At 40.4% G+C, this 26,909-nt stretch overlaps 3 protein-coding genes and 1 long non-coding RNA gene across 5 annotated transcripts in view; 2 read left to right on the top strand and 2 right to left on the bottom strand.

Moving 5' to 3' along the window:
* gstcd (glutathione S-transferase, C-terminal domain containing) overlaps positions 1 to 2,288 on the bottom strand; it is a 52,836-nt gene extending 50,548 nt beyond the window's left edge. The window contains exons 1-2 of the mRNA XM_082537139.1: positions 2,027 to 2,288; positions 1,470 to 1,903 (exon numbers count right to left, since the gene is read on the bottom strand). Of these exons, the coding sequence (XP_082393265.1) occupies positions 1,470 to 1,886 (417 nt within the window). The 5' untranslated portion in view covers positions 1,887 to 1,903; positions 2,027 to 2,288. The remainder of the gene's footprint in view (positions 1 to 1,469; positions 1,904 to 2,026) is intronic.
* Positions 1,652 to 9,053, top strand: ints12 (integrator complex subunit 12). 2 transcript variants are annotated; one of them, XM_082537148.1, is made up of 7 exons: positions 1,652 to 1,742; positions 4,027 to 4,190; positions 4,347 to 4,496; positions 5,328 to 5,506; positions 5,910 to 6,069; positions 6,172 to 6,315; positions 8,229 to 9,053. In XM_082537148.1, exons 2-7 carry the CDS (start codon positions 4,035 to 4,037, stop codon positions 8,784 to 8,786), a joined length of 1,347 nt encoding a protein of 448 aa, XP_082393274.1. In that variant the 5' UTR covers positions 1,652 to 1,742; positions 4,027 to 4,034; the 3' UTR covers positions 8,787 to 9,053. The 2 variants fall into 2 exon arrangements, with proteins under 2 accessions (XP_082393274.1, XP_082393273.1); XM_082537147.1 differs by lacking the exon at positions 1,652 to 1,742 and adding an exon at positions 2,322 to 2,443.
* Positions 9,054 to 9,145: 92 nt separating this feature from the next.
* Positions 9,146 to 20,809, bottom strand: arhgef38 (Rho guanine nucleotide exchange factor (GEF) 38). Its single transcript, XM_082537138.1, has 14 exons — positions 20,436 to 20,809; positions 16,991 to 17,175; positions 15,747 to 15,864; positions 15,475 to 15,622; positions 15,340 to 15,357; positions 15,043 to 15,242; positions 14,705 to 14,838; positions 14,476 to 14,580; positions 14,265 to 14,384; positions 13,598 to 13,966; positions 13,361 to 13,495; positions 11,836 to 12,037; positions 10,564 to 10,847; positions 9,146 to 9,774 (listed from the first exon to the last, which is right to left on the bottom strand). Exons 1-14 carry the CDS (start codon positions 20,641 to 20,643, stop codon positions 9,592 to 9,594), a joined length of 2,409 nt encoding a protein of 802 aa, XP_082393264.1. The 5' UTR covers positions 20,644 to 20,809; the 3' UTR covers positions 9,146 to 9,591.
* Positions 20,810 to 24,874: 4,065 nt separating this feature from the next.
* On the top strand, positions 24,875 to 26,593 carry LOC309708852. Its single transcript, XR_014277340.1, has 3 exons — positions 24,875 to 25,335; positions 25,422 to 25,539; positions 25,671 to 26,593. It is a non-coding gene; the product is annotated as an uncharacterized lncRNA (long non-coding RNA).
* Positions 26,594 to 26,909: the final 316 nt, after the last annotated feature.

Raw genomic sequence — 26,909 nt, 5'->3', positions numbered from 1 at the left:
TCACAAGTGGAATATGTGTATATGTGAAATACATCTAGTTTACCACAGAGTGCTTTAAATTTCATTAGCCAACTGGGAACCACCATTTGCTCAAATCTATTATAAATAACCTTCTGGGACCCTGATGGGGAACAATAGACGGTCAAAGTTGTGAGGTATAAGAGCTTTCCTAGATCTGAAACCATGCAAACTTTAAAGCAAACTAAGAATTAGTTCATTATTTACTTATAATACTTTTTAAAAGTTGTTAATTGTGTGATTTCTAATGATGATCTCTAAGATTTTGCATTTATTTGGTTTACTTCAGGGGTGCTCAATACGTCGATCGCGATCGACCAGTCGATCGCAAAGGTAGTATTGGTAGATCGCATGGCATTAAAAAAATAGATGCCAGCCTATCATCCATCCCGTCACTTGATTGATACAGGGAAGCCAGTCAGATGACAGCAGATTTTTTCTGACGCTTAGGTCGCTGCGCATGCGCAAACAGCGGCGCGAAGTGTAGTAAAACTGACAAGCTAGTCAGCGAGTTAACTCCAATTTTTAGCTCTCGGTTTTTTCTCTTAAACCTGGCCGTCAGCAGCTACTGTCCGGACTATGCATCCCTGGCTGATTCAATTCAGTGCAAGTCATCAGAGTAAACTCAGGTAATGACAAAAAATTTACATAGTTAATTGCGTTGTGAAATATTGGATATTGCGGTTATGCATGTATATACATTGTAGATATAAAGAATCCTCAATATATTTATAAATAAGTATATGTTTTGGATTTTTGTAGTGGGTAGATCATTTTGACTTGGTCATTTTATAAGTAGCTCACATGCGGAAAAAGTGTGAGCACCCCTGGTTTACTTGATTTTGTAGATTTGCAGATGGTCTTTATTTTTTGTTAACCGTCACTTTTTGTAATGACTGAGTTTTGGGGTTTTGTTCGCATTAAGTTGGTTCGGTTTTCCTTTCATTCAAAGATTTAATGGTTCTTTTTGATTTCAGCAAATCATTACTTATGGAGAGAGCATTACACTGCTTCACAACAGCTTTCAGTTTGTTCCTGAAGTCACTAAATGGTCAAAGCACTTTAAAAAGCATGCCTCATTCAGTCATTCACACAAGGTCTTTTTTTCAATGCGTTCTCTACCAAAGTGCTTTCTATCTAACATTCACACACATTCATATTCCAATTACTGCCTCGGGAGAGTAACTTGGGGTTCAATTTCTTGCCTAAGGATACTTTGGTTTCAGCTAACTATAACTGATTTGTAACTGTGTGCTTACTTTTAGACATATTTAACCTCCTAAAACCCGAACTCTTCCACAACATGCATTTTTAATTTCTTTTTGATATTCGGGCATATTGGGGCCCGATGAATGTAAAAACAAAGAATTACCAGATTTTTTTTTCAACCTTATCACTTGTTTATTTTCTTTTGTGCATTTTTGTCGTTTGCTTCCCTTTTTTCCACTAACCTCAGCGCAGGCTTTCAGACAAGTCTTCTTGAAACCCAGCAGAGCCAGTACATAATTTCTGGAGGGGTCAGCTTCGATGGTTTTGTTGATAATATGTCTAAGGACCACTGCCAGTCCTGCCCTGCAGAGCTGCCCAGTCTCATCCAAAACAGCAGGGAGGCGACAGTCCCTAACCAGCTGAGGCAGAGCCTCTGACTGAACATCAGAGGAGTCCAGATGCTCTGGCAGCTGACTTCTCAGAGACTCGGAGCTGCTGGGTTTCTTGAAGACCAGGTAAACTTTAAAAAACTTGCACTCGCAGTAAGAAAGGAGGAATAGGACGATGGAGGTGTGCAGGGGAAGGCGCGGCTCCTCGTTTTGAAAGCAAACTTCTAAATAGAGAGAGGGCTGCTGCTGGTTTTCGGGCTGTTGCTTCATTGTAAATAAAGTCAGCACTGCGGGGTGAAACACATGTGAAGGTTTAAAAAGTAGCCTCGGTAAGGTGTTCCGAGGTGGGGTTTGTAAATGGAAAAACAGCTGTATCTAACACGTTAAATGTCACTATGAGTGATACTTACAGCAGCAGTAGCTTCTATAAAACCACGTTGTTGTTATCGTGTGGGCTGCTTCTTCTTCTTCCCCTGTGCTAAAGCTACCACAGCTTCACCTGTTTTCTACTTACGAATAAACAACATACGATGTGTCACTGGAAAAATACATGTAAAACTGTATAATATATTATATGCCCGCTCCATAAAACTGGTTCTTTTAAAAAAAATTAACTATTCAACGAAGAAGCCGTAATGTGAAATATTCTGGAGTAACACAAGTTGCTTCATAAGGTTCCGCGCTTATATCTTGCGGACATATTTGAGTGTTGCACAGGTTAGAGGAAACGGCTTCTTTGTAGGAAGTGTTGTTCTGCCGTCAGTTTCCCCATGAAATCGAAAAGACCGGATTGAGGAGAGACAAGCTTACGAGAAGCAGAGTGTGAGGTATGGTATTCCAGTTTAACGATTTCATTCGTAAATCCTAATTTCTAACTGACAGCTTCGAGTAACGAGAACTTTTACCGTTGTGGTGCTATTATGGTCCCTTGTGTTGCTGCTAGTCCGGACTGAATATGTTACGCAGCAGCCGAAGTTAATCTTTTTTTCATTTGTGTGAACTTTTAAATATTACAGACGGAATTGAGACATTTGGGACTTAATCTACAAACGTGAGAAGGAAGATAATAATAAATATTTGTTTTAACCCACAGAAAAAAAGCACATGACGTATCACAAAACACAAACGCATGTCATTTACCTTGGAAGTCGGTGCTAACAAAAATGGTAAAAAAGCGCAAAATATGATTTATTTCGGTTCTTAGCAAGGTAGAGCCGTTTAGCTATTACTAGCAGTACAGCATCGTATTTGTTTTTTAATCTTAAAATGACCGTCGCAGCACATTCATGGGTAGAATCTGACCAGTGCTCTCTGCATGGCTTATTTAGCGAATCATAAATACACAAAAGTGACAGTACAGATTATACATTTTACAGTTTTACTGCTGTTTACGTTCACTGCCGCCATCTTGGATAGTTAACTCGGGGTTGATGGGTCTGTTCCGAGTGGGGAACCTGAGTTGAGGAGATGTTCCAGATTAACTGGAATCTACAGATTGACTGGGAACAAGGAAATTCAGATTTTCGACTTAATCTGGAACGCACCATTAATCCTAGTTTTCCCGGAGATCTGTCGTCTCCCCTTCAAGTGCCCTTCGTTTAGTAATAAAGATGTTTATTGTGACAGAGCTTTAACTCATGGGAAACAGTTTTCACTAAATATTTAAGTCTTACTAAAATATTGACTTATGCATAATTAATGTTAAGAGCACCAGAAATAGATGCATGATGTTTCAAGGAATTTAAAGAACATGTTACTTAATAAAGTGTTGTGAAAAGGTATTTGCCCCTTCCTGAATTGTTCACATTTTTAGCACTTAAGTTTCTGTTCAAGAAACTAATTTTAACGATAACATAAATAAATATAAATATCTTATTGTTGAATCATTAACTCTGACCTTAACTGAGGCAAGTGAGACCTGCTGTTCTTTAGTTGTCGTTTTGGGTTCTTTTGTGACCTGGATGATTTTGGTAGGTCGGTCACTCCTGGGAGTGGCTCTCGCAGTGGTTCACTAGAGTCCCAATGCCTTAGAATTGGCTTTGTGACCCTTTCCAGATTGATAAATGTCTTTGACTTTGTTTCTCTGCTTTTTGTCACTTTCTTTAGATTGCAGTCTGGGGCTGATTGTTTTAGCCTACTTCACTTTGTTAAACAGGTTCTATTTAAGGGATTTCTTGATTTAACGTGTCTGACAGTAATCTGGTGGCAACTGCTTTTTCACATGGGGTCAGGTCGATTTGGATAGCCTTTTTCCCTAATAAATGGGTGGAAAAAACCAACAATTTTTTTACTCTTACTATCCTTTGTTGTCCTTAGTTTAACTAAACTTGTTTAACTGCACATGATTTACTCAGTAGAGGGATGTTATTTGTTCCCCGAAGCCCGAAAAACTGTATTTTCTGATCCTCAGTTTCCATCATGGCTGGACCTGTCAGTTTGGAGTTGGATCCCATCTTTCTAAAGGCACTGAGTTATTTACACTCCAAAAGTAAAGACTCAGCTGAGAAACTGAAAGCTCTCCTTGATGAATCCCTTGCAAGAGGAAGTGACTCATCATACCGTTCATTACAAAAAGTAAGAAACTGGAGACGTACATGTTTATACAGTCTCTTTATGCTGTATCTCATTGTTGTTAAACCTTAATTTCCCTTTCTCAAACTAAAAGTTATTATTATTATTATTATTATTATTATTATTATCATCATTATTATTATTGTCATGTGTCCTCAGGACATAGAGGTATCAAAGGGGACTGTGTCAAAAATGACTTTAAGTAAGCAAGACTCCAAGTCTTCAAGTTCTTCATCTTCAAGTAGCAGCAGTGGAAGTAGTAAACCTGAGAAGAGCAAGAAAGACAGTGAGAAGAGACCATCTGAGAAGGTACTGTGTGAATTTTGCAAAACTACTAGAAGATCTCGACAACCTGGTAGTCCAACGCAAAAGGTGTTGCGTTGGACCATACAATCCTTCTTGTAAGGTGAAGTAGTGAAAAAAGAAAAAAAAGAAGGGAAAACATAAGTAAGTCAAGAACACTCTGCGATTTAAGCAGTCTTTTCTTCATATTTAACATTATTTAATCATTTTGCAGACACTTTTGATATTCTCTGATGATCGTAAACGTGCAGCTAAACGGCTAAAGAGCTTTTCAGGATGGAGAGGTCAATAAGTCGTGACAGGCCAAGTCAAATAGCTGCTCTCACTCCAGTTTAGCAGCATGCCAGATGCCTAACATGAATCTTTCTTTAGTCGGCTGTGTCCTAGTCCTGTTTGGCTCCTGTGAATAAGTATTTGTTTTGGACCTTAAGCACGTGTACTCTCAGGCCAGACAGGCTACCAGGTCTTTTTAAATTTATTTTTAGTTCAGTGCATGGCTGTAGCGGGCAAATCAAAGGGAGCTTCTCTCCTTATACTGAGGGGGGAAAAGGAATGAATAGATATTTTAGTAAAACAATGAACCTTTTTTTATGGTGAAAAGTGGAGGAGTAATCAGTCAATCAAGGTAGAGAACCAGCTCAGAGTAGGTCAGAGCTACTTACATGTTAAATAAATTTGAGTTCAGAAATTTACTGCAAATCTGAGAAGCATACGTATGTACTATTACATAGAAGAGTACTAGTGTTACAGTGAAGTAGATGCAGTTTGAAAATGTTTGTCAGTGATGCCAACATGCCATGTCTAAAATGTGCTCTTTCTGTCTTCCTGAAAAAATAGATCAGGGTTGACTTGGGTGAGGTGGACCCCCCGAAAAAGCCTCGTTTGGAGAAACAGGAGAATCGCTCTTCTCCGATCACTGTGCAGACGAGCAAAGACCTGCTGCCAAACATAAATGATGATGAGACCAGCGCCGATGACTTCGCCATGGAAATGGGCCTGGCTTGTGTGGTTTGCAGGTACATGTTGAATATTTGTAGATATGGTAAATTTTTGAGTTGCCGTCCCAAGTTTTATTTTTTTTTAACCTTTTATTATCATATGCCGAGTAAAGAAACATGTTTTTTCTGTCCCAAAGTGAGCCAATGAAATTCTTGCTTTTCCTGTCCACAACAGATACCAACCTAAAAAAATCCACATACAAAATAGATAAATAGAATAAATGCTAATTACAACAACAGCATATCAGAAATCCAGTAGGATTATAGCATATGAAAAAAAATTGTACTTGGAACTTTTTCCACTTTAAATTATTGAGATTCATTTTACTCCATCGTCAACCTAAACAGGTAAACGTGTTAGCAAATTAATTATGTGTCCCTGCCATATGTCTTTACTTTCCTGCTGTTTTTATTCCTTAAGACAAATGACCGTGACCATGGGGAACCAGCTGGTCGAGTGCCAAGAATGCCATAACCTGTACCACCAGGACTGCCACAAGCCCCAGGTGACCGACAAAGAAGTCAATGACCCACGGCTTGTGTGGTACTGCGCCCGATGTACCAGGCAAATGAAGCGTATGGTGAGGAAAGTAAATTATCTTCCAGTATCAGCTTTGTATTTGGATTCAGCGAGCTTGGTTTGTTTTTAAGTGAAAAGTTGTTTGTTTGTTTTTGTCCACAAGGCCCAGAAACCTCCACAGAAGCCGTCCCCTGCGTCTGCATCTTCAGCACCTGTTGTAAAAGACACACTAGTGAAAAAGACGGAGCTTAAACCCAAAACTGACACAGCCAGCACCTTCCAAGCATTCAAAAGAACAGAAGTGAAGGTATGTGTTAACTCGTTATGGCTTCCATCGACGTGCATTGTTAATGCGAATGTTTATACACAGCCTTTGTGTCGTCTCACGTTCTCCTCCTTCTCAGACAAGAAAAAGTTATGATTTCACATCCGTAAATTACTTGGGACTGCAAGGGAGAGAACAGCAGTTGCAGTCAGAGTGCAAAGCTGCTGTGAAAGGAAGTCTGCATAAATCCCCGCAGAGGAAAATGAGCAGAAAGTGTAAACTTATTTTCAAGGATCAGCGTTCCAGCACGGTGCCATTTCTCCAGAGGGAATGGGTTTAAAACTTTTCAGAGCGCTTTCACTTAATGGAGTTCACCAAAAAGTTATTTTGATAGCAAACATGATACCCTGTAGTCACAGATTTGATTATGTTAATACTTCTACCGTGAGGTGTAAGAGTTTTCATAGTTTGCAGCAAAAGTATTGCTCAGGCAAGCAGGACGCGGCGTGAGTAGCTGAGGAATCACATTTTTACTTGATATTTAAGAAACTGCAACTGCGCTGTATGTTGTTGTTGTTTTTCCTGCTTATAGGCTTTTATTTTTAATCAGATGCCGTAACAAAGCAGAGGCTGGTAATTTGATGCTTCTGCTTTGCAGTTCACAGACTGATGCAAAGAACCTTTTCTTGCATTTATAGGTCATTTTCATTTTTGTAATCATCTGTTCACCTTCTGCCTCCAGCAAACTTCTTTAATATATGTTCAGTCACATTATAATTGAGTACAAGAAGGTTGAAACTCACAAAAAGTGCCTGCAGAGATTATTGGTAATAAATTTACTAACGCACCAGTGACAACGACCAATTTTATTTATATAGTACATTTCATTATATTAAAGCTCAGTGTGTTTAATACAGAAAAAGAAGACTTAACACCATAAATCAGTGAAAAATGCTTAAGAGAACAAAAAAAAGAATAACGCATATTAACTGTAGGCCTGTGTGCAGAGAAAGGTTTTGAGTCCGTTTTTGAATCTGCACACAGATGTAATTGAACTTGAGTCAGCAGGCTGCTTGTTCCCAAGATTAGGACCACAATAATTGAAAGCACCTCAAGCGTACTTGGATCAGATTTTGGGAGCAGTTAAAAGATCACCCAGGAAGTTGATTCTGTTCATCTGGACGTAGCGTTTTCAGTAGGAGAAATGTTTCTGTCACCCATCCAAGTGACTTCTTCGGTCTAAAGAAGTGACCTCTCTGTCACTCAACTCCCAGTGTTTTCGTTGAGTTGCAATCAGGGTTCATTGCTCTGCCAACTTGTCTGGTGGTCAGCTCTGCCGCCAGCAGTCAAATAGCACAAGCTCCAGTCATGTCATTGTTACCAAACTGTTGGCCTTGGGTGTCCTAGATAGATGAATGGTCTTTTGGAGTTAGTTAGATAAAGGCATTGTGACTTCTTCCCCAAAATTGTATTTTGAGGCACAGGACTATTCACAATAATCAGTCAGCTCTGACTGTTGGGGACCATAAACACAACCCTGCATGCATTTGGACAACTAGTTTTCTTAACAGAGAAGCTCTTCCTGAATTGGGCCAAAAGTGCATTGATGTGACAAGAATAGGGGTGACCCAAGCACATCATCGATAGACAATGAAGCCTTCAAGTCCTGTACAAAAGCGTCAGTTAAAAATGGATTGTATTCAGCTGAATACTGTTTTCCTAACCCTCCTAATTCAACTGTATAATCTTAGCTATGGTGGCCACTGAAGGACAAATGGGTTTTTTGAAAACTAAAGCTCCAAACTAGGTTCTTCAGGCCCAAGTGGGAGCAACAGGGACTTGTTCTCAAATAATAAAACATAAATGAAAGAGATGAAAAGAAAATCCAAGTAGTTAGTAGTTTGTTATTAGTCAGTATTACACTCTAATAATGACAGTAACCTTTTCCCATGCAGCCACCAGCCACTTCAGCCAATCCCACCAGCAGCAGCTCCTCCTCCTCGGGCAGCGGTCTTACCGGCTGGGCTGCATTTGGCGCCAAAACGAGCCCATCTCTTCCTGCTAGCACCAAACTAGGTTCCTCAGGCCCAAGTGGGAGCAGCAAGACCTTGACAACTCCTTCTGGACAGAAGCCTGTTGGGTTATCTGGGCTAGCTGGAGGAAAGTCAGGGCTTGGGAGTGCAAAGATATCTGGGAGCGGCAATGGAAACGGCTCCAGTCAGGCAAACCTGAAACCGCCTCCACCTCTGACTCTGGGTAAGCAGCCGTTGAATAGGTCATCGAGCGGTGAAGGCCAAAGCAAAGGCAGCTCTTCGTCAGGGGCCGGCTCTCCTAACAGCTCCCAGACTGGAGGCAATGGAGGCAGTAACGGAGGAGGTAATGGAAACAATGGGAATGGGTCAAAGGCTGCACCTGGGGACAAACTACCTACAACCCAAGAGTCCCAGCTTAACGCCATGAAGCGGTTACAAATGGTGAAGAAGAAAGCAGCGCAGAAGAAACTGAAGAAGTGAGTGAGGACTGAGTGAAAGGAGGAAGAGTTGTGAGGAAAGGGGAAAATAAATGTTCAAAGAGGGCCGGTTGAGTGCCAGAGCATTACGTTTCTATTTCAAGAGCAGTTGTACATCAAGTAACACCATTGAGTTAAATACTTGAATTTCACTTTGTTTAAATGCTGCTAGACTCGTGTGCCTCATCCTGTCCTTACAAATCTAACCAGTGAAAAAAGTGTCATGTCACTTTTTATCAGTTAGTGTCATTAAATATCCTGTTCTTACATACTCGCAGTAGCTTTGACTTTATTGTGACTGTCTCAATTCAGTCATTCAGTTTTATTGGGAGAAACGGAGAATGGAGAATAAACCAGAACAGCAATAACCACAGAGGCAGTTTTTATTCATAACGTTATCAACGACTTTGAACGTATTTCTTCATTTCAGGGCAAACGGTGAATAAAACTTCATATAAATCATTTCACATAAAACATATACTCTATCTATAAATCACGTCATATATTTTTATATATAAAAATGTACTTCATTAATAAATCACTTCATTATTCATATGAACTCGACAACACTGAAGTATAAAAAGTGCTCGGCACAGTGCCCTGTGCTTTTATAATTCTCCACATTCATCACAGATCACTGGTCAAGCTCCATTAGTGAGCTCTCTTGTTATCTTCTGAAGGCCAAGCAGGTTCAACATCAACACTATGGTATGATAATAATATCTGTTGGGATGCTCGCCAAGCAGAAATGTAGCTTGGTTCAATTACATTTTGTTAAAACGGTAAACTGATGCTCAGAATTGGGTGTTTTAGGCGTAGGACATCCTGCCGAGGTAGTTGGCCGGGACGTATCCTTTTTGTCCGTTAGCCTCAGCCAACCACCACTCCTTGTTACCTCCCAGGTCACAGAATTGAAGGATGCGAACGTGCTGGTGCTCCTGCAGGGTCAGTTCCTGTTCGCATCGGGCTTGAAATGCATACACGGCGTAATACTGTGGAAACAGACCCAGTTTAGGTGTGAGCAAAGGCAGATGCAATTATCGCTTTTAAAATGTGTTAAAAGCAAAAAGCTAAGATTCAATCCAAAAACCTAAAACAAAAGGCATCATGAAGGAATATGTAGGCACTCCTGTTAATCCAGAAGGTGGCAGTGTTAAGCTTCCTGGCAAAACACAGCAGTAACACCAATACTGATTCTCACTCGCTGCGATCCATTAACCTATGTCAGTTTTTATTTATAATCTTTTATGTATTTCAAGACCTTTTAACTCGATGATGATCAGAGATGTATTTCAGTCAAAGGCCCCAAGGACGAACCCTACGAGTGCTGCTGAGTGACAGCAATCTCACCATGTAATGCTATTTTAAAAACAATTAAATTTAATGTCAGCAGACAGGGTGAAGCCATTAGACGTGATTTTAGAGTGACTCATCTTCTGCTGATCGAGTCTATATACCTGCGGTCCTCGTTTACCTACGCGCTGCAATAACCCATAATTCACAGCTGTGGCTCGGGTAAACCATTAGTTATTATTGGCTGAGCCTTTTTTTTTTTTTTTTTTTTAAATCAGTTTTTTTAAGGTCTATGTGATGTGTGTTTTGTTGTTGTTGTTGTTTTATTTCTGACCTTGAATTTCAGTCTTCTTTTTTTTTTTCTAACTTCAGTGTATACAGCTACTCTGACCTTAACTGTTAGGTTATCCTCTATGGAGCTAAGTAGTGCGATATGTTAATATGACACTGAGAGCAGTACTGATCAGCTGGCAGACCACCACACACACCTGCTGAGCCTCCGAGTCCACTGTGTCCTCCGTGTCCTCAGTGCTCTCCAGCTCCCCCTGCAGGCCCGAGAGAATTGAGCAACTGTCAGTGGCGCTGAGCTTGAAGCTGCGCAGGCTGCTGCTGCCGCTTCCTGACACGAACAGACTCAGGTCATCAAAGTCCTCATCCACCGTAGCAGGTGGCTGCTGCTGGGGCTGCTCTTTGGCCATCTGGCCTGCCCGCTGCGAGTCCCTCAGAGGGTTGTACTGCTTCAGGAAGGTGGAGTAGACATAGCCTTGCATACCTGACAAGGGACACAGAGATAGTTTGTCAGGTTCACTAAAATTAAGCTTTTTTTTTTTTTTTAAGCTTTATTTAAAAAAAAAAAAAAAAGCTTAATCTCTCTTTATATGTAGCCCTGCAGATTATTATGGATGTTATAGAAAAATATCAATATGGCATCTTCTGCCAGAAACGTAATCTTTTAAAGCCACTGTTATTTTTTTCATTTGTCTTTCATTCATATTTTTTGATTGGCACAAGAAAATAATCCATTCAAATCACAATGGGATCAAAGCAGCAATCTTAGAGATGTATGACAGTGAGTGTTAAGGGGCTTCATCCAGAGGCCACAGAGCACTTGCTTACACAAGTCTCGAATCCAGTTCCAGTGAGTTACTGAAGAGTGTGTAAATATGAGGCCCGCATATTCATAGTGTTGATATCAGCAGAAGGAAGAACAACAACTTCCTGGGAATGCTTGTTATCCCTGAGGAAAAGACAAGCCTGTGAAGAATGTACTTTACGCCAAGAAACATACACACACTATTTTTTTTCTAGTGTTCTTAAAAAAGAACTTGTTATTTCAGAGTACAAAGATGAGCACCAGTGATATCTCTTCATCCTTGTCTCTGAATCCCCAGGGGAAAAGTCTTTGTACTCTAAGTAACACTGCATACAACTGCGTACAGCAGTTTGTTCCAAGCAAGATGCTGGGATCTCAGGTGCCTCTATGAGACGCAAAGCAGAGATAGAGACAAGCTATGGAGCCGGCATTGTTGTGAGGCAACAATCTCCAGAGGCAACCATGACAGCACAGGAGCTCCTGGGACAAATTCTCATCTGCTGACTTATCAAGGCCAGAAAGTAAAGTTTGGTGTGAGTGTTTTCACAGAGAAAAATGCATTAGATAAAACCTGTGGCACCCATACTTGCAGATGATCCAGTGTGATAACTTAATCCACGGTGTGTGTCTTACTAACAGTACTACACGCGCACACACACACACTTGCCTCCAGTGTGTACCAGCCAGCGGCTGCTGCTGCCCATCGGATCTGTGTCCTCAATCAGAGCTACCAGCTCTCCCTCCAGCAGGCTCAGGTCCTGCTCCTGGCAGCCATTGCACTTCCTCTTCAACTGGTACAGTCGGTTCACTGGGTATTCTGCCAGCAGCCAGGCACGCTGTTCCTCGGTCTGATGCTGCACCTCCGGCACCTGAAGGACAGCACAACACGAAGTGTTGCCGTAAATATTTGAAGCGGGTATGTGGTGTGCAGGTTTACGTAGGAGTGTTAGGTAACAGTACACAAGGGTAATCTAGGGAGGGTGAATGGTAATATGATCCTGGAGCTAGGACGTTCAAACACATCTATTCACGTGCTCAAGAAAAAGAGCCTTCTAATATAGGTGCAGATGTTTTAGTGTATATGCGTATGCAGACCAATGAGCATGCCAATATACAGTACTGTGCAAAAGTCTTGAGCCTCCACAGTGTTTTACTGATGGCTGTATCTCTCTCATGACCTCCTCTGTACGTATTGTAAAATTTGGATACTTCCCCCAATAAGACTAATTGTTACAGATTTTCAGCCCAATTCTTATGTAATTTAGAATACCTCAGCCTTTTTTCCCTGTTTCCCTTCTGTAAGAATGGCTTCTTGGCATCCATTTCTTAAGGACATGACTTTCACTGACTTCGTTTTTTAGTCCTGTCACTTCTTCTATTGTATTCTATTTGTTTAATTTCCTCAAGTTTTTGGGGATACAGTGCACACCATCCCAAGATATGCCAAGTTTTGGGCTAATAGTTTTTGGAAATCACCTTGTTGGTGCAAAAATACCATTTTATGCCTGTAAAACTGTGCTACATTTGACAATTTCATAGAGTTGGCTAAAGAAATGGGAACTAATGATGTGTTTTTGTGAAAGGCTGCTAATAAAAAAGTGCTCCCAAGCCCCATTTAGATCTGGTAACAGACACAACGCTGGTGCATCCTTTTACTTGTTTTGTTTTTTATGCTTGAATGACGCAAAGTTCAGTCTTTGCTGAGTAAACATGCAAAAAATAAAAGATCAGGTACAAGAACTACACTCAAATTGAAATAGCAGGGAAAAAGGGAAAAAGCAGCCAATGCCCAAAGAAAAACTTTGAAAGACCGTAAGAAGCCTGGAGAACTTTTGCTCAAGAGCACTTTAAAAAGAAGAAAGTCTGGTCTTCTGAAGCAAATTATAGAGAAATGATGGTTGGGTCAACACACTTACACAATCCTGCAAATGAGACTGATGCCTATCTCCTGAATCAAGTACTTAGCTTCATCATAGCCTATGCGTATAACTGAGCATTTATGCCTTGCGACTGATTTTGTCAGAGTTTGGAAAAACAAAGGTCTTTTTGAATTTTCTCAAAACTGAAGACTATGGCACATTTGTTTTAACCTGTGATCAGTGACGAATGGAAAAATCCTCAGACCAGAGGTTTTAAAATCACACACTTGAGGCTTTACGTAAAGGTGAGATTAGTCTGTTCAGCTTTCTTACCGCAGTTTTCCTGTCTCGTTTTTCAAAGCTGACTTTTCGCTCCATTAACTTCTGTGCATTGTCCTTGACAAAAGTCAGATTATTCAGCTCATCCATGATGCTGTTCTGGACCTCAGCAATGTTTGACAGCGGAGGCTGAAAAGGCAAACATAACACAGGTTAGCTTTATTGTTCTTTTATTTAAAAAAAAAAACCTTTAAAGTCTTCCAAATGGGATATTTGTAGATGTATCCTTACTGGTAGCTGGTGCACTGATGGAGCACCCATCAGTGCATTATTCATCAGCCCTCTAAGTAGCGCCACTAGAAACACCACACTGTTAGTCAGGATAGTGTATGCAGCTGTGTTGAACCTCTGCAGTTCTTCCACTAGCAAAGCATTGAGAGCTTCGTAGTCTCTCTTGGCTGGACCTGGTGGGTCTTCTGATGCCGGTGAAAGAGAGGAAGAAGTGGTGGAAGAAGAGGATGAAAAAGAGGAAGAGCGCTCCAGGCGACTGCAGTAATCTAGTAATTTGTCATAGCGTTTTTGGATGAGCTTCTGAGGGGCTGTGAACATGCCGTGCAGAGAGGAGAGGGGGGTGAGCACCAAGTGCTCCAAATTGTCTCTCTGGGGGAAAAACATGGCAAAAGGAAAGAAATGAAGATTAGTTTGTGTAGCTCATAACATACTTATTTAATTTGTACATATAAACAGTTTTGTTTTGTGAGCATCTCCTTAAAAATAAAAAGAGAGAGATCTTTTTGCAAAATCTTTTTCTATGACGCATCTTTGAGGCCCAGCAGTTTTCTCAAAGTGGAGATGAAGAGTGTACTTTGACACTGGCACAGAATATCATGCAGTGATACAAATATAAAAGCAAACTGGAAACATTTTTGCACTGAAGGACAACAAATAGCACACTTACAAAGACCTTATAGGGATCGTAGCCATTGTCGTGGACCAAACCATTGCCATCATTTTTGTTTGAATCCTTGACTATGTTCTTCACATCCTGCACACTCTGAACAGCTACAGACACCATCTCCTGCAGGAAACATGGAAAAACAAACCTTAAAATAAGCCAAATTATATATTATGCATATTTTGCAAAAGAAAATGGTCAAACATGTACTTACCTGAGTGTACTGCAGGTAACATTGAACGTTTTTGACCAGTTGCCTCGCAGCTTTCTCTAAACTCCTGAAAAGCTTCTCCTCTCTGTCAAACACTTCATCTCTCACCTACGGAAATAACACATCACTTACACATAAACATACTAATAGCCAATTATTCCTCTGTATAGCTCATATTAGCTATAAAGAGTGGAGAATGAACTGGAAAAAGTTTGCTGTCACTTTGTTTTACCTGTGTATCAGCACCCGCGAGGATTTTGAGATAACCGGCAAACCTGTCTCCCTTCTTCCTGATGGAGTGGATGTTAAACTTGTTTAATTTTCCCCTCAGTGTGCCGTCATCCTCCAACCTCTTGTACTTCATAACTGAGAATCAACAAAAAGCCGGGGAACAGGTCTGATCAGATTTGGTGTGGATATATTTGGTATGGATCGTGTATAAAACACACATACCGGTACACAAAATAAATTTGCAGTTTTGCTAAAGCCGTTCATATAGATGCATTTTTTTACAAACACACATTATGAATAAAAATTGCCTCACGTATGTCAGTGTGAATGAAATCTCACCTATGTCCTTGCGTCTTTTGAATTCATTGATGTTAATATTTATGATCTTGGCAGCTGTGAATGCCTCCTGCGTCGGCTGATAGTCGGTGTGGTCTTCAGGCGTGGCGTGCCACAGCTCCCCAAGAAGCAATGGGTACTTCATGATCCTCTGAACGGGTTTGATGAGCAGTGAACCCATATCCAACAAATTAGGTTTCCCTCTGTGCAAATGTGCATAATAGCCAATAATCAGCTATCAAAGCTAAAGTAATAACAAAAAATACATAGTGCAAAAATTTTGCCAGTAACTACACTTACTCTTTATCATAGATTTTCCTGAAAGGAAAAGAAAGAAGATTACAAACAGAAAAGGATAATTTTTGGAATACATAATAATAAACATAAAAAAAATAATAAAGGTGAAAATCATTTAGAGAAAGTGGCTTAACTTACTTCAGTGCTAATACACATGTGGTAAAATGTTGCTTGATTTCTTCATCTTTCTCATAGGATTTGAGGGATGCGTTAGCCTCATCATGATGGTAACAGTAAATCTTATATACATCTTCTAAAGCTGCCTTTGCCTGGATAAATACGTCTCCTTTAAATTAAAATAGGAGACAACATGTTTCATTTACTACTGATGTGACCAGCAACAATCGCCAAAGACAAAACTGCTTCAGTCAGACAGCTTGTCAGTCACTCAGAAACTAGACTAGCGTTACCTATGACAACGGCTTCTGGATCAGGGTCAGCCATGGCCTCGTGCAGTCTGTGAAGGAGTGCTGCAGAGACCTCACACACCGTCTCCATGTTGGTGAACAGTCGATCCACATCCACAACCTGCAACCCAGCAGACTCAAAATGTACAAGTGCATTTTCTACCCACACGTCAGTTAAACTGAGTATTGTTAAACCAAAGGTTGATGTTATTTAAATGACCAGGCTTTGCTTTGTTTTGACATTTAAGCAGAGATTCATGACCTTCTATCAAATGCTCAGCGTATAGTTTAAGAATTTGAACTGAGGTTTACATTGGCACTGATTTTCATTGTTGTCGCATACACCAGACAGGTTTTTTGGTATACCTTGCTAATATCCCCTTTAGCCTTAATAATGTGTTTTATTCTTTTTGGCGTAGATTCTACAAGGTGCTGGAAACATTCATAATGACATGATCATAAGATGGATGCACTGTTGTCATAAATTGGTAGACACTGAGGTAGGTTGTGGTGTTTAAACAATGCTCAACTGGTAGTAAGGAGCCCAAAGTGAGCCAAAGTATTTCCCCCACACTGATATCACAACCACCAACCTGAACCACTGAAACAATGCAGGATATATCCATGCTTTCATGTTATTTACACCTAATTCTTACTCTATCATCTGAATATCGCAGCAGAAATTGACACTCATTTCGTCTATTGAAAATTGTTTTAGTTGACACCCAGTGTGGTCTTCTGATGCTGCAGCCCATTTGCTCTAAGGTTGAATGCGCTGTGCATTCAGAGATGCTCTTCTTGGTTGTAATGAGTGGTTATGTGAGTTATCGATGCGTTCCAGTCAGCTGAGAGCAGACTGGCCATTCTCTGGCCATGTTATTTACTCAAAACTGCTGTTCACTGAAAATATTTTGTTTTTGGGACAAGTCTAAGTTAACCCTAGAGATGGTTGTGTGGGGAAATCCCAATAGATCAGCAGTTTTTGAATTACTCAGACCAGGCCTGCTACTGGCACCAACAACCATGCCACAATCAAAGTCTCTTAAATCACTTTTCTTCTCTATTCTGATTCTCCATATCTCATGTCTAAACACACTGAATTCCTGCCATTTGATTGGCTGATTAGCTATATGCCCGAGCAAGGACTTAAACAGGTGTGCCTAACAAAGCGGCCAATGAGCGTATATGGATATCTGTCAGCGGTAAGGTTACAAGAGATTTTAGTGAGGATCGTGAAAAGCACCTACCATGAGATTTCGCAGAGGCTGCACCACTTCTCTAATGCACAGCTCCAGGTCAGTGAGGAAGTCCTTTTCAGTCTGAACAAGTTCCTGAATGACTTTTGCCCTGCGCTTCATCTTCCTCGCACGCAACTCCTCTGGGTCAACGGCCGGAGATGGGATTGGGGACAGACCACGTGGTGTCATTTTCTCTAAAAGTAAAAGACAGTCAAACGTTAAAATTTCGGAAAGGTTTTTATTTGACATCACAATCGTAGCATCTGTCCTAATGAGTCACACAGATTATACAACATTAATGAGCTAATTTTATATGTTTTCTACCATTTTAAGCCATCTATGTGACATTTTCTAAAATCTGGGTAAATACCCTGGCGCCATAAGCTGTGCAATGCTTTGAAAAAACTGTAACACATCCTCTTGATGCCTAAGCAGCATTCTTTATTTCACAGTGATCTAATTATTTTGACTTGAATGCCAAGAGACTTCACTTAACATGCCAGTCAGGCTGACTTCTGCTTCTTTTTTTAACTGCTCTGCTGCCTAATCAGTCTGTGGCTGCTCTGTGCTTTGCATGGCAGGCAGGAGTGTCTGCTCAGGGAAGAGGGATGCTTCCTTGCTGCCTAATCGACACCACACACTGCTTCCTCCTCTGCTGCGAGAGCACGATGAAAAGAGGGGGGGAGAGACAGAAGGCTGCAAGACCTGTGTCAGGTTGCAAAACTAATCGTGCCACTGATGTAATCCTACAGCGTGCTCAGGCATTCCATCTGCTGCGTGTGTGTGTGTGTGTGTGGGGGGGGGGGGGGGGGGGGGGTGTAGTTATGAGTACACACGTACAAATACACCAACACACACATCAGCACTGATTCACATGTTTTTGATGAACAAACACACACACAGTCACGCATGCACATTTAAACAAATGTATTCCGTCAGCCTCAGGTTATGCATTACACACACAAGAGTAAACACTGCAAACTCTAAAAAGTTGAAGTTCATCTTAGTGTACAAATATTACCAAGAGCTTCTTGTATTTTTTGGGGGGGGGGGGGCATCCAAGGAACCATTTGCAAAAGATGACTACATCTATATATCAGCAGCTTGAGTAACATGGCCATTGCCTGCTGGTGCAGACTGAAGATGACGAAACAGATGCCCTTTATTGAAGCTACGCAGAATGCATCTTGTGTTTCTGGCCGGTACTTGCTCTCTTATGAATGGGAGCAGTGTTCAGCATCGGTGAGTGACTCCAGAGATCTGCTGCGTACAGTTTCACCTTGCTTCCCAGCCTTGTGAAACTGTAAAATGAATCTGCAGTGGTTAGTCATGATTTATTTGACTGATTTTTTTGCCAATTCAACAAGAGCTTCACACAATTCCTTCAGTTATATTCCTTCAGTGACATAAGAGTCACTGAAGGAATATAATTAATTGGAATACAATGTTCTTCCTTCCTAAAATACTTTAAGTATTTTATAGTATTTTAGTATATTTTAACATGTGGTTAAAATGTGGTTGTTTTTGTGAAGGCTCTACTTGCACAGTAACTATACTGAAGCCACCTCACCTGGTCATTACATGGTATAGCATATACTATATATATATATATATATATATATATATATATATATATATATATATATATTATAGTCATAAATAGATATTTTCCTGCCACTGTAAAAGGTTTTAATGTGTTAAATGAATCCCGGTTCCTTTCCAGAGCTTTGAACTGAACACGTCGTCTGTCTCATTCAAACTTGACCTTGAAAGGTTCCCTCCACAGAGTTTAAAAAAAAAAACCATGGATCAAGAATAGGCGGGACATTTCAACTTATCCTTCTGCCAGCATTATGTTTGGTGAGGTATGGTTACTAGGATCGGAGTTCTCATGAAAGCAAATACAGGGTGTTTTTAACTGCTCAGTCCAGTGAAAGGGATCCAATAGAGTGGACAGGAAAGAATGAAGGCCACAGTGTATCATGTATCACCATCAAGAAAAATGACATGACAGACTTATCCGCATAGCACAGGCCCCTGTGACAATCAGTGGGAAGGAGAAATACTTTGGACACAATAAATTAAATTGTTTTTTAAATGCCTGAAGTTATTTGAAAGTTAGAAAACAGGCGAGAAAGACTTCAGAAACTACAAACAAATAGGTAGTTTTATCTGTTCCATTACTGTCCTGTGGCGTTTTTTGCTGGTAAATCATTGTTGGAAGTATTTTATTTAGTTGCGGTAAATAATTAGACATATTGATGTCATTGTTGCCATGGCTCTATGGCTTGACCAACCTGTCTGGCAAGCATATGAGAAGAGACTTTCTAGCAGCAAGTCATATGTTTCCTCTTTCAGTGAAGTCATCGTTCTGTCAATATTTGCATTGGTGTAAATATGTAATGCTGCTGGTTTCCCTGAGGGTGAAGTCAAAAGGCGCGGGTAAATAGTTTACTCAAAACATCACAGTGTTTTTTGTACAACTCAGCCTGCCATGATGCAGGTTCTGAAAGTAGAAAGTACAAAGGGATGAAGAGTGGTTATGTCTCATATAAACTTAACATCTTCTGAAAAGACAAAAGTGTGTGTGTGTGTGTGTGAAAGGTGTTGTTATCCACAAAACACCAAGATGGAACTAGGTTAGACTGCACTATTAGACAGTTATTTGAACCACGGTGCAGTCATGTTGTCATGTGATGAGCATTGTTCAATGAAAAAGAAGACAAAGAACAAGTGGCACAGGAAAGCCTACATACTTACCTAATCTTTCATATCAACCCCCTGCTGATGATTGATGTCATCGGCAGGGAGCATTCCCAGGCACTGACTGCACTTTAAGGACAGGGGAATCCAGTTTTACTTACTACTATGTGTTAGAATGAAAAGACTGTGTCAGCAGTAGTAATGAGGCAACACACAGCTGAATTGACAATTGTTTCTCACAGCTCATTTCCTATTGCAGCTGGCTTATGCCTCCCATGGTTTTTGGTTTAAATGCTACGGCCACTGTGATCAAAACTAAGACCCAACATTTAAAAAAAAAAAAAAAAAGAAAGATCCAAAGTCCCCCCCATCGCACAACACTGGCCTTGTTTACAAGCTGGCCTGGAACAATTTTAAGCCACTCCTCTGTGCCTGAGTTTGGAGCACACTTTGCATATGTGGCTTCATCCCTGTGGGAGTATCGCCTGCTCAACACATATTAACACAACAGGTTCAGGGTGCAGAGCGGCCCACACTTTTGTGTGTGCGTATGTGTGTGTGATCACTATTTGCCCGAAAGCCATCGATGCTGCTCCTACAGCCCGTCTACATTCAGATCTATTTGTCTGAACTTCTCCCACACAGCATTTTATCACCATGTTTGAAATGCAGAGACTTTTCAGAAGGACAGTTGCGCGTATAAGTTGTTGCCATAGTTTTGATCCCTGAGGGACATCATTAGTTGCTGTACCTTTAAGTTTGGCGCTGTACTCTGTCTTGTCAGACTGACTCCTCCTCACCAGCGTCCCCAGGTTGATGTCACCTTTGTCCGTGTCATCAGCTACGATTGTGTCCGTCTTTCTCCTCTCCAGGTAACGCAGGAACACAGGCCGGTTCCTCCTTTTAATCACTTTCTCCTTTTCCTTTTCACTTCCACCGCCCTCCTTGGGATCCATCATGAGGCTTTGCTATTAGACTAAAATCAAAAAAAGGCAAGGAAAGAAAGAGACACAAGGAAACAGAGCGAAAAAAAATAAACAAACAAAAAAAAGAGCTAGAGCCTGGGAAGTACAACAGGTGTACTGTTCCCTGTGCACTGGCCGCCAGCTCTGCACAGGTAATGTAGCTCCTCCTTGTGTCTACCTGTCATTGGAGCTGTGTGGCCACACCTCTTTGCTGCTGTTCTGTGTTTCTGCCCTTAAGGCATTCAAATCCATCCCGGAAGAGAAAGTGATAAACTAGAATCTGTCTCTCCTTAAGGGTAAAGACAGAAAAATAATGGCTAGCTGAGGTCTTTTTAATGAGTTATCCTCGTCTAAGAGCCTTAGGGTTAGGTGTCATATGTTGATAAGGAATAATTCATACATGTGACCCCCGCCCCACACACACACACACACACTATAAATCACAAATTGAGTTTTATATTTTTGCAATAATGTGATACAGGTCCTAATACAACATTTTAAGGATTTTACATCTGTGTGCCCTTTAACCACAGCAAATAGGAAAGGTATTGACAAGTCAAGTTATACATTAACTAACTACTGTTACATGCAGGACGTGGATCAGTAGATAAATTTCACATGGGTTTTTAGAAACATACGTCAGCAACACATGCTTAGATGATCACAGTGTTCCTTGTGAAAACAGTGAGTGTGTTTCCTCCCCACTGAAGGAGAGACAATAGACTCCCATTGTCTGTTTGTTTAAAACACCTATTCATCTTTTATTGACACAGACCTGTTTGACATCTTCTAAAGCATGCGTTCATAATCCTGATGAGAAATTGACAACAGTGTGTTTTTTGTAAGTGTCTGATATTATTCATCAGCAGAAAAATCTATTTGAATGTTTGGAGGGGAAAGAGAGTCTGAGCGTGTTTAACCATTTTAATATCTAGCAAAAGAGAGTTTTCAGCCTGAGACTCTCTGATCTTCACTCCTCCACCAATCAGACAACTAGCCTCTGGCAGACATACTGCATTGTCAGCCTGGGACGACCATTCATTAATTCTTTGCTCCATTAACCCCAACATATCTCCTGATGTTAGAAGGAAGGCATGGATTTCTTCTTGTCAACAACCTGTTGGTTCTCTGGCTGTGCCTTCTACCTAGAAGTTAACCCTTTCTTCTTCCACAGCTGATGCTTGAGTGGACTTTTTAATTGCCCTGACATCCTATCTCCATGTTTCTGTCAGCCTCTGGCCAGCTTCCCTGCCAGGTGGAATACTTTGTTTCTAGTCATAGAGCCTACAGCTACTTTTCCATATTTCTCTTACTAATATGTTGCTCAATTCCACTAGACTGATGCATATTAATAAAAGCGTGGAGACATGTAGACACATCTTCCTCATCTCCAGCAAAACTAACAATTGCTGTACATGCATACATAGTATTTAGTTCAGTTCAATTCAGGATTATTTATTGTATATAGCACCAAATCACAACCGCAATCTCCTCAATGTGTTTTATACTGTAAGTTAAAGACCCTACAATATTCTGGAGAAAATCCCAACCATAAAGCGACACCCTGTGAGCGAACACTTTGGAATTTCCCATACATATTTTCCTTATTTGAATACACCCATGCATATGCATGCACACACACATTTTTTTCTAGGAAGGTTGGGCGGTGCTTTGGTGAGACATCACATCCAAATAAGATACCCTACCACGAACTGATATAATGTGAGTTAACTCAGATAAAACTATTTCCATAATCCTGGGTTGCAGACAGCAAAAAATGTGATCTGCTTGGGCCTACAAAACACAGAAAGACTCACTGTACTCTTATTTTTTTCTTTTTTTTAACGCTCTGGTATTTTGTTGGGATCTTTCTCTTGAAAGGTGATATATAAATAACACATTCCTTACTTACTACAACATTGCAAATACGAGATTGGACCCACTTTGTCCCTCATACCTGACTTTATTGTGACACAGATTTGACAAGTTTATGCAGATGAGCCAGCTGGTCTTCCATGATGACAATATCCCGTTCCACCACATTCCAAAAGTGTGCTAATGAATTGAGATCTTGTGACTATAGAAGCCATTTGAGTACGGTGAACTCAGTAACATGTTCAACTAGTCTGGGTTGATTTGATCTTTGTGACACTGCATCTTATCATGCTGGAAGATGGGTACACTGTGGACATAAAAGTACAGAAATGGCCAGCAGCAGTACTCAGGTAAGCTGTGGCTTTAAACGACACTCAGTTGGTGGCAAATGCTACGCCCAAAGTGTGTCTTGAAAATATCCCCCACACCATTACACCGCCAACAAAAACCTGAACCACTCATACAAGCAAAGATGGGCTATTTGGCATTTATGTTGTCTACACTTGATTTCTTCTGTAACATTTGGTAGGGTCAGAATTTAGACTCATCAGACCAGGAAACATTTTTTTCTCAATCATCTGTTTTCCGATTTTGGTGTGCTTGTTCAATTCTACCATCACTCCTGTTCTTAGTTGATAGGATGGGAACCCAGTGTAGTTCTGCTGCTGTAGCACACGAGGTTCAACGTCTTGTGCATACACTAGCTGTAACAAGTGATGACTATTTGAGTTATTGCTGCCTTGAGCTCAAAGCATTCTTCTCTGACCTCTGGCATCAACAAGACATTTTTGCCACTGGATATTTTCTCTTTTTTTAGACTAGTTTCTAAAAACCTAGAGATGATTTTCTGGGAAAATCACAGTAGATCAGTAGTTTCTGAAATATTCAGACCAGCCCATCTGGCACCAACAACAATGCCACGTTCAAAGTCACTTAAATCACCTTTCTTCCTCATTCTGATACTCAGTTTTAACTTCAACTGGTCACCTTGATGATATCTGCACACCTAAATACATTTAGTTGCTGCCATTGAGTTAGCAGATTAAATATTTGCATTAATTAAGAACTGAATAGGTGTACCTAATGAAGTGGCTGGTAAGTGTATACATGTGCTTTACAAGACTAACAATAAAACTCTGTCTTGTGTGAAATGATGAACACCAGAATCTTTTGTACTCAGTAATGTTGTCAGTAAATTAATACTAAATAAACTCAATCTGTCTGCCTCAATTTGATATATAATTGTATTATACTTCATTGTCTGTTTTTTTTTTATTATTATTATTTTTAACTAAACCTTGTTTCACTGATATCAGTTTCAGATACATCTGTCTTACGCACCCTGCCTTACAAATATGACCTAGCAAATGATCCAATGAAATGATCTAGCAAAGTCAAATGTCAAGTGTTAAACACAAATGATTTCCCAGTGGTTTCCATTGGGATAAAGGCAAACCCTGTTCAGTGTTTTTCATAACCCCTTATACTTAGACCTGTGAACATTGGGTGACTCACAAAAATTATTTCCTTCTCTGTCAAACAGAGAAAGAAGCACAGGGCTGAACGTAGTCAAACACACATCAGAGCACAGAGTCTTATGTAACCAAGCGGACTTGATAAAGTAAACCATATCAAACACTGTAAACAAATGTCCAAGTGTGTAAACAAAGTTATCGTCTGTAAGCTGAACTGCTTCGCTCTAAGGAGCTGGTGTGACATTTTGTCATTTAAAGGTGTGGCTTTGTTTGATTTCATTAAGAGAGTTTACATTTGCAAGGGAATTTAGACTTATGGGAAAATCTGTGGCCTAAAAACACAGCTGTTATTTTTATCATCCATCCATCCATCCATCTTTCCACTTGTTCAGGGTCCGATTGGGGGTGGCGACAATATCAAAGACATGAACCAGCTTTTATGGCTCCTCATAAGCTATGCTTGTTTGTTTGAACAGAGGCCGACCTATAGAGCCGTAAAAGAAGCACATCAAGGGGAATGGGATCATTGTTTGTTCAAGGCACAATGGATACATACAGACTTTGATCTCATGATGTTGAAATTATCAACATGAAATCCACAATATCCCTGACAGCTATAGTATTTTTTTTTATTCGCTGGGAAAAACGTGCAATCACACAAGGACATAGGGTGTCCATGACCAGAATGCTTTGAGCTCAAGGCAACAGTAACTCAAATAATCACCACTTGTTACAGCTAGTGTATGCACAAGACGTTGAACCTCGTGTGCTACAGCAGCAGAACTACACTGGGTTCCCATCCTATCAACTAAGAACAGGAGTGATGGTAGAATTGAACAAGCACACCAAAATCGGATGATTGAAAAAAAAAAATGTTTCCTGGTCTGATGAGTCTCGATGTCAGGGACCAAGCAGTAAAGCATAAAGGACAGGTGTTTAATTCAAAAAAGAGGGGGTTTTATTAGTGATGGGACGTTCTGTATCGAGGCTTCAAAGCTTGTGTCGAGTAATGGAGGGGGCGTTTCCGCGATGCGCGTAACGAGGCTTGCTTCATTTATGGGAGGAGCTGAAAATGATGACGTCCGAAGCCTCGCTGTCCGGCTGTACCACGTGACTGGTTCAGGAAGTGGTTCGAACTTTGCCGCGAGCTATGACAGCGATATAAACCCCTCAGACTTCATTCAAAATGTGGGTGTTTGATGGAGAGTTGCGGTTAGTGAGAGTTTGGAGGTTTATGAGAGTGAGGAGAGAAAGTCAGGAGAGAATGGAGCCAGCTAAGAAGAGGAGGATGTCCTCCCCTGTGTGGGAACATTTTGATCTTATTCCTCCCAACAAGGTATGTAAATTTCTACAGAAGATGTATTTTCATAATACTGATGGTGCAATATAATTTGTGTTAAGCTGTCTTTACTTTTGTACAAGGTGAAGTGTTTGCTATGTGCCAGGGAGCTGGGATATAACAACAACACCTCATCCGTGCTTAGGCACTACAGAGCTTTGCATGAGAATAAGGGGAACAGCGATTGTGGAGCAAGACCAGGTGAGCCATCAAATGCAATGATAATACAGCATGCAGTAATGTTACTAAATGATATAACAATATTATACAACTGTTATAAGTTACGTGTGTGATATTTATATTTGTGCTTTGTCTTTATTGTCTTTCCTCAGGAGAACAATCTCAAATAGATGAAGACCTGGTTAGCATGGTGATTGAGGACTCCCAGCTATTTAGCATTGTGGAGGACAAAGGATTTAAAAGATTTGTTAAATCATTCAATCCTAGCTATGTTCTCCCCACTAAAAAGGTCATAAAAGCAGTGAAAATTTAGTTTTTACAGAAAAAAATGTGAACAGGCAGGACTGAGGCCTCAGTCTGTAGCTGTCCGTATTTCAACGTTACAAAAGCACAACCACTGCCCACACCCCAACCACACCTCACCTCACAGTAAATGATCATTTCCATTTTAAGCATTTCCAAATAATCATTTTCCATACTGCCAGTATAAATATACACAGTATACTGCCATCACTACAATATACATGTTTTACACACCCCTTTTGTTGTTGACATTTACAGGCTGTGTGCAAAATGCCACACTTTTCAAATTCATGCCAACTAATATTTTTACGTCCAGTAGATGTCCTACTAGAGCAAATGAAGCTTCAAGAAGCTTTGTGCTGGGGTGAACCAATTGGATGAAAAGCTTCAGTGCTTCATGAAGCTTCATCTGCCCATCACTAGGTTTTATTGACCCAAAAGTATAAAAAGATATTTTAACAAAGCCAAAACTTAAACAGGGAGACCAATAAAAGAGGTCAACTCAATAGACTAAACTCAAGATAACAATTAACAAAACTTCAACCCAAACATAAGACAAGCTAACCTGTTGAAATGACACATGGGGGAACTTAAATACTGGTTTAGCTAAACCAAATGACACACACAGGGGAAAACAAAATGGCTGCCATATAACCAACTAATACAAAACAATTAAACAAACTTGAAACACCCCCCAAGGCAATGAAGCATGTGGTTCTATCCAATTAGGCTGTCAGTGGTACTTCAGCTCTCCCAGCCCTTTGCCACACCTTTTGCCAGACAGGAGGAGAAGCCAAACCCCAGGTAACTCAAAGAAAGATGTATTAATATAACATAAAACAGAACTTTGAGCTTGCAGTGTTAATATGTGTGCACGCCATATAAACATTGGAAGGTGTCATAGAAAAATAAATTTCATAAAGAAACTATATTGAACAATAAGTAGAATATATTAAAGTAGTGACTGTAAATTAAACTTACCATGTGTGACATGCCATCACACTCGATTTCTGCTGTAACATTTGGTAGGGTCAGAATTTAGTGTAGACAACATAAATGCCAAATAGCCCATCTTTGCTTGTATGAGT

The sequence above is a fragment of the Aulonocara stuartgranti genome (assembly GCF_965226115.1).
Source record: "Aulonocara stuartgranti genome assembly, chromosome: 6".
Taxonomy (NCBI): domain Eukaryota; kingdom Metazoa; phylum Chordata; class Actinopteri; order Cichliformes; family Cichlidae; genus Aulonocara; species Aulonocara stuartgranti.
This window is presented reverse-complemented; position numbering and strand designations above follow the sequence as displayed.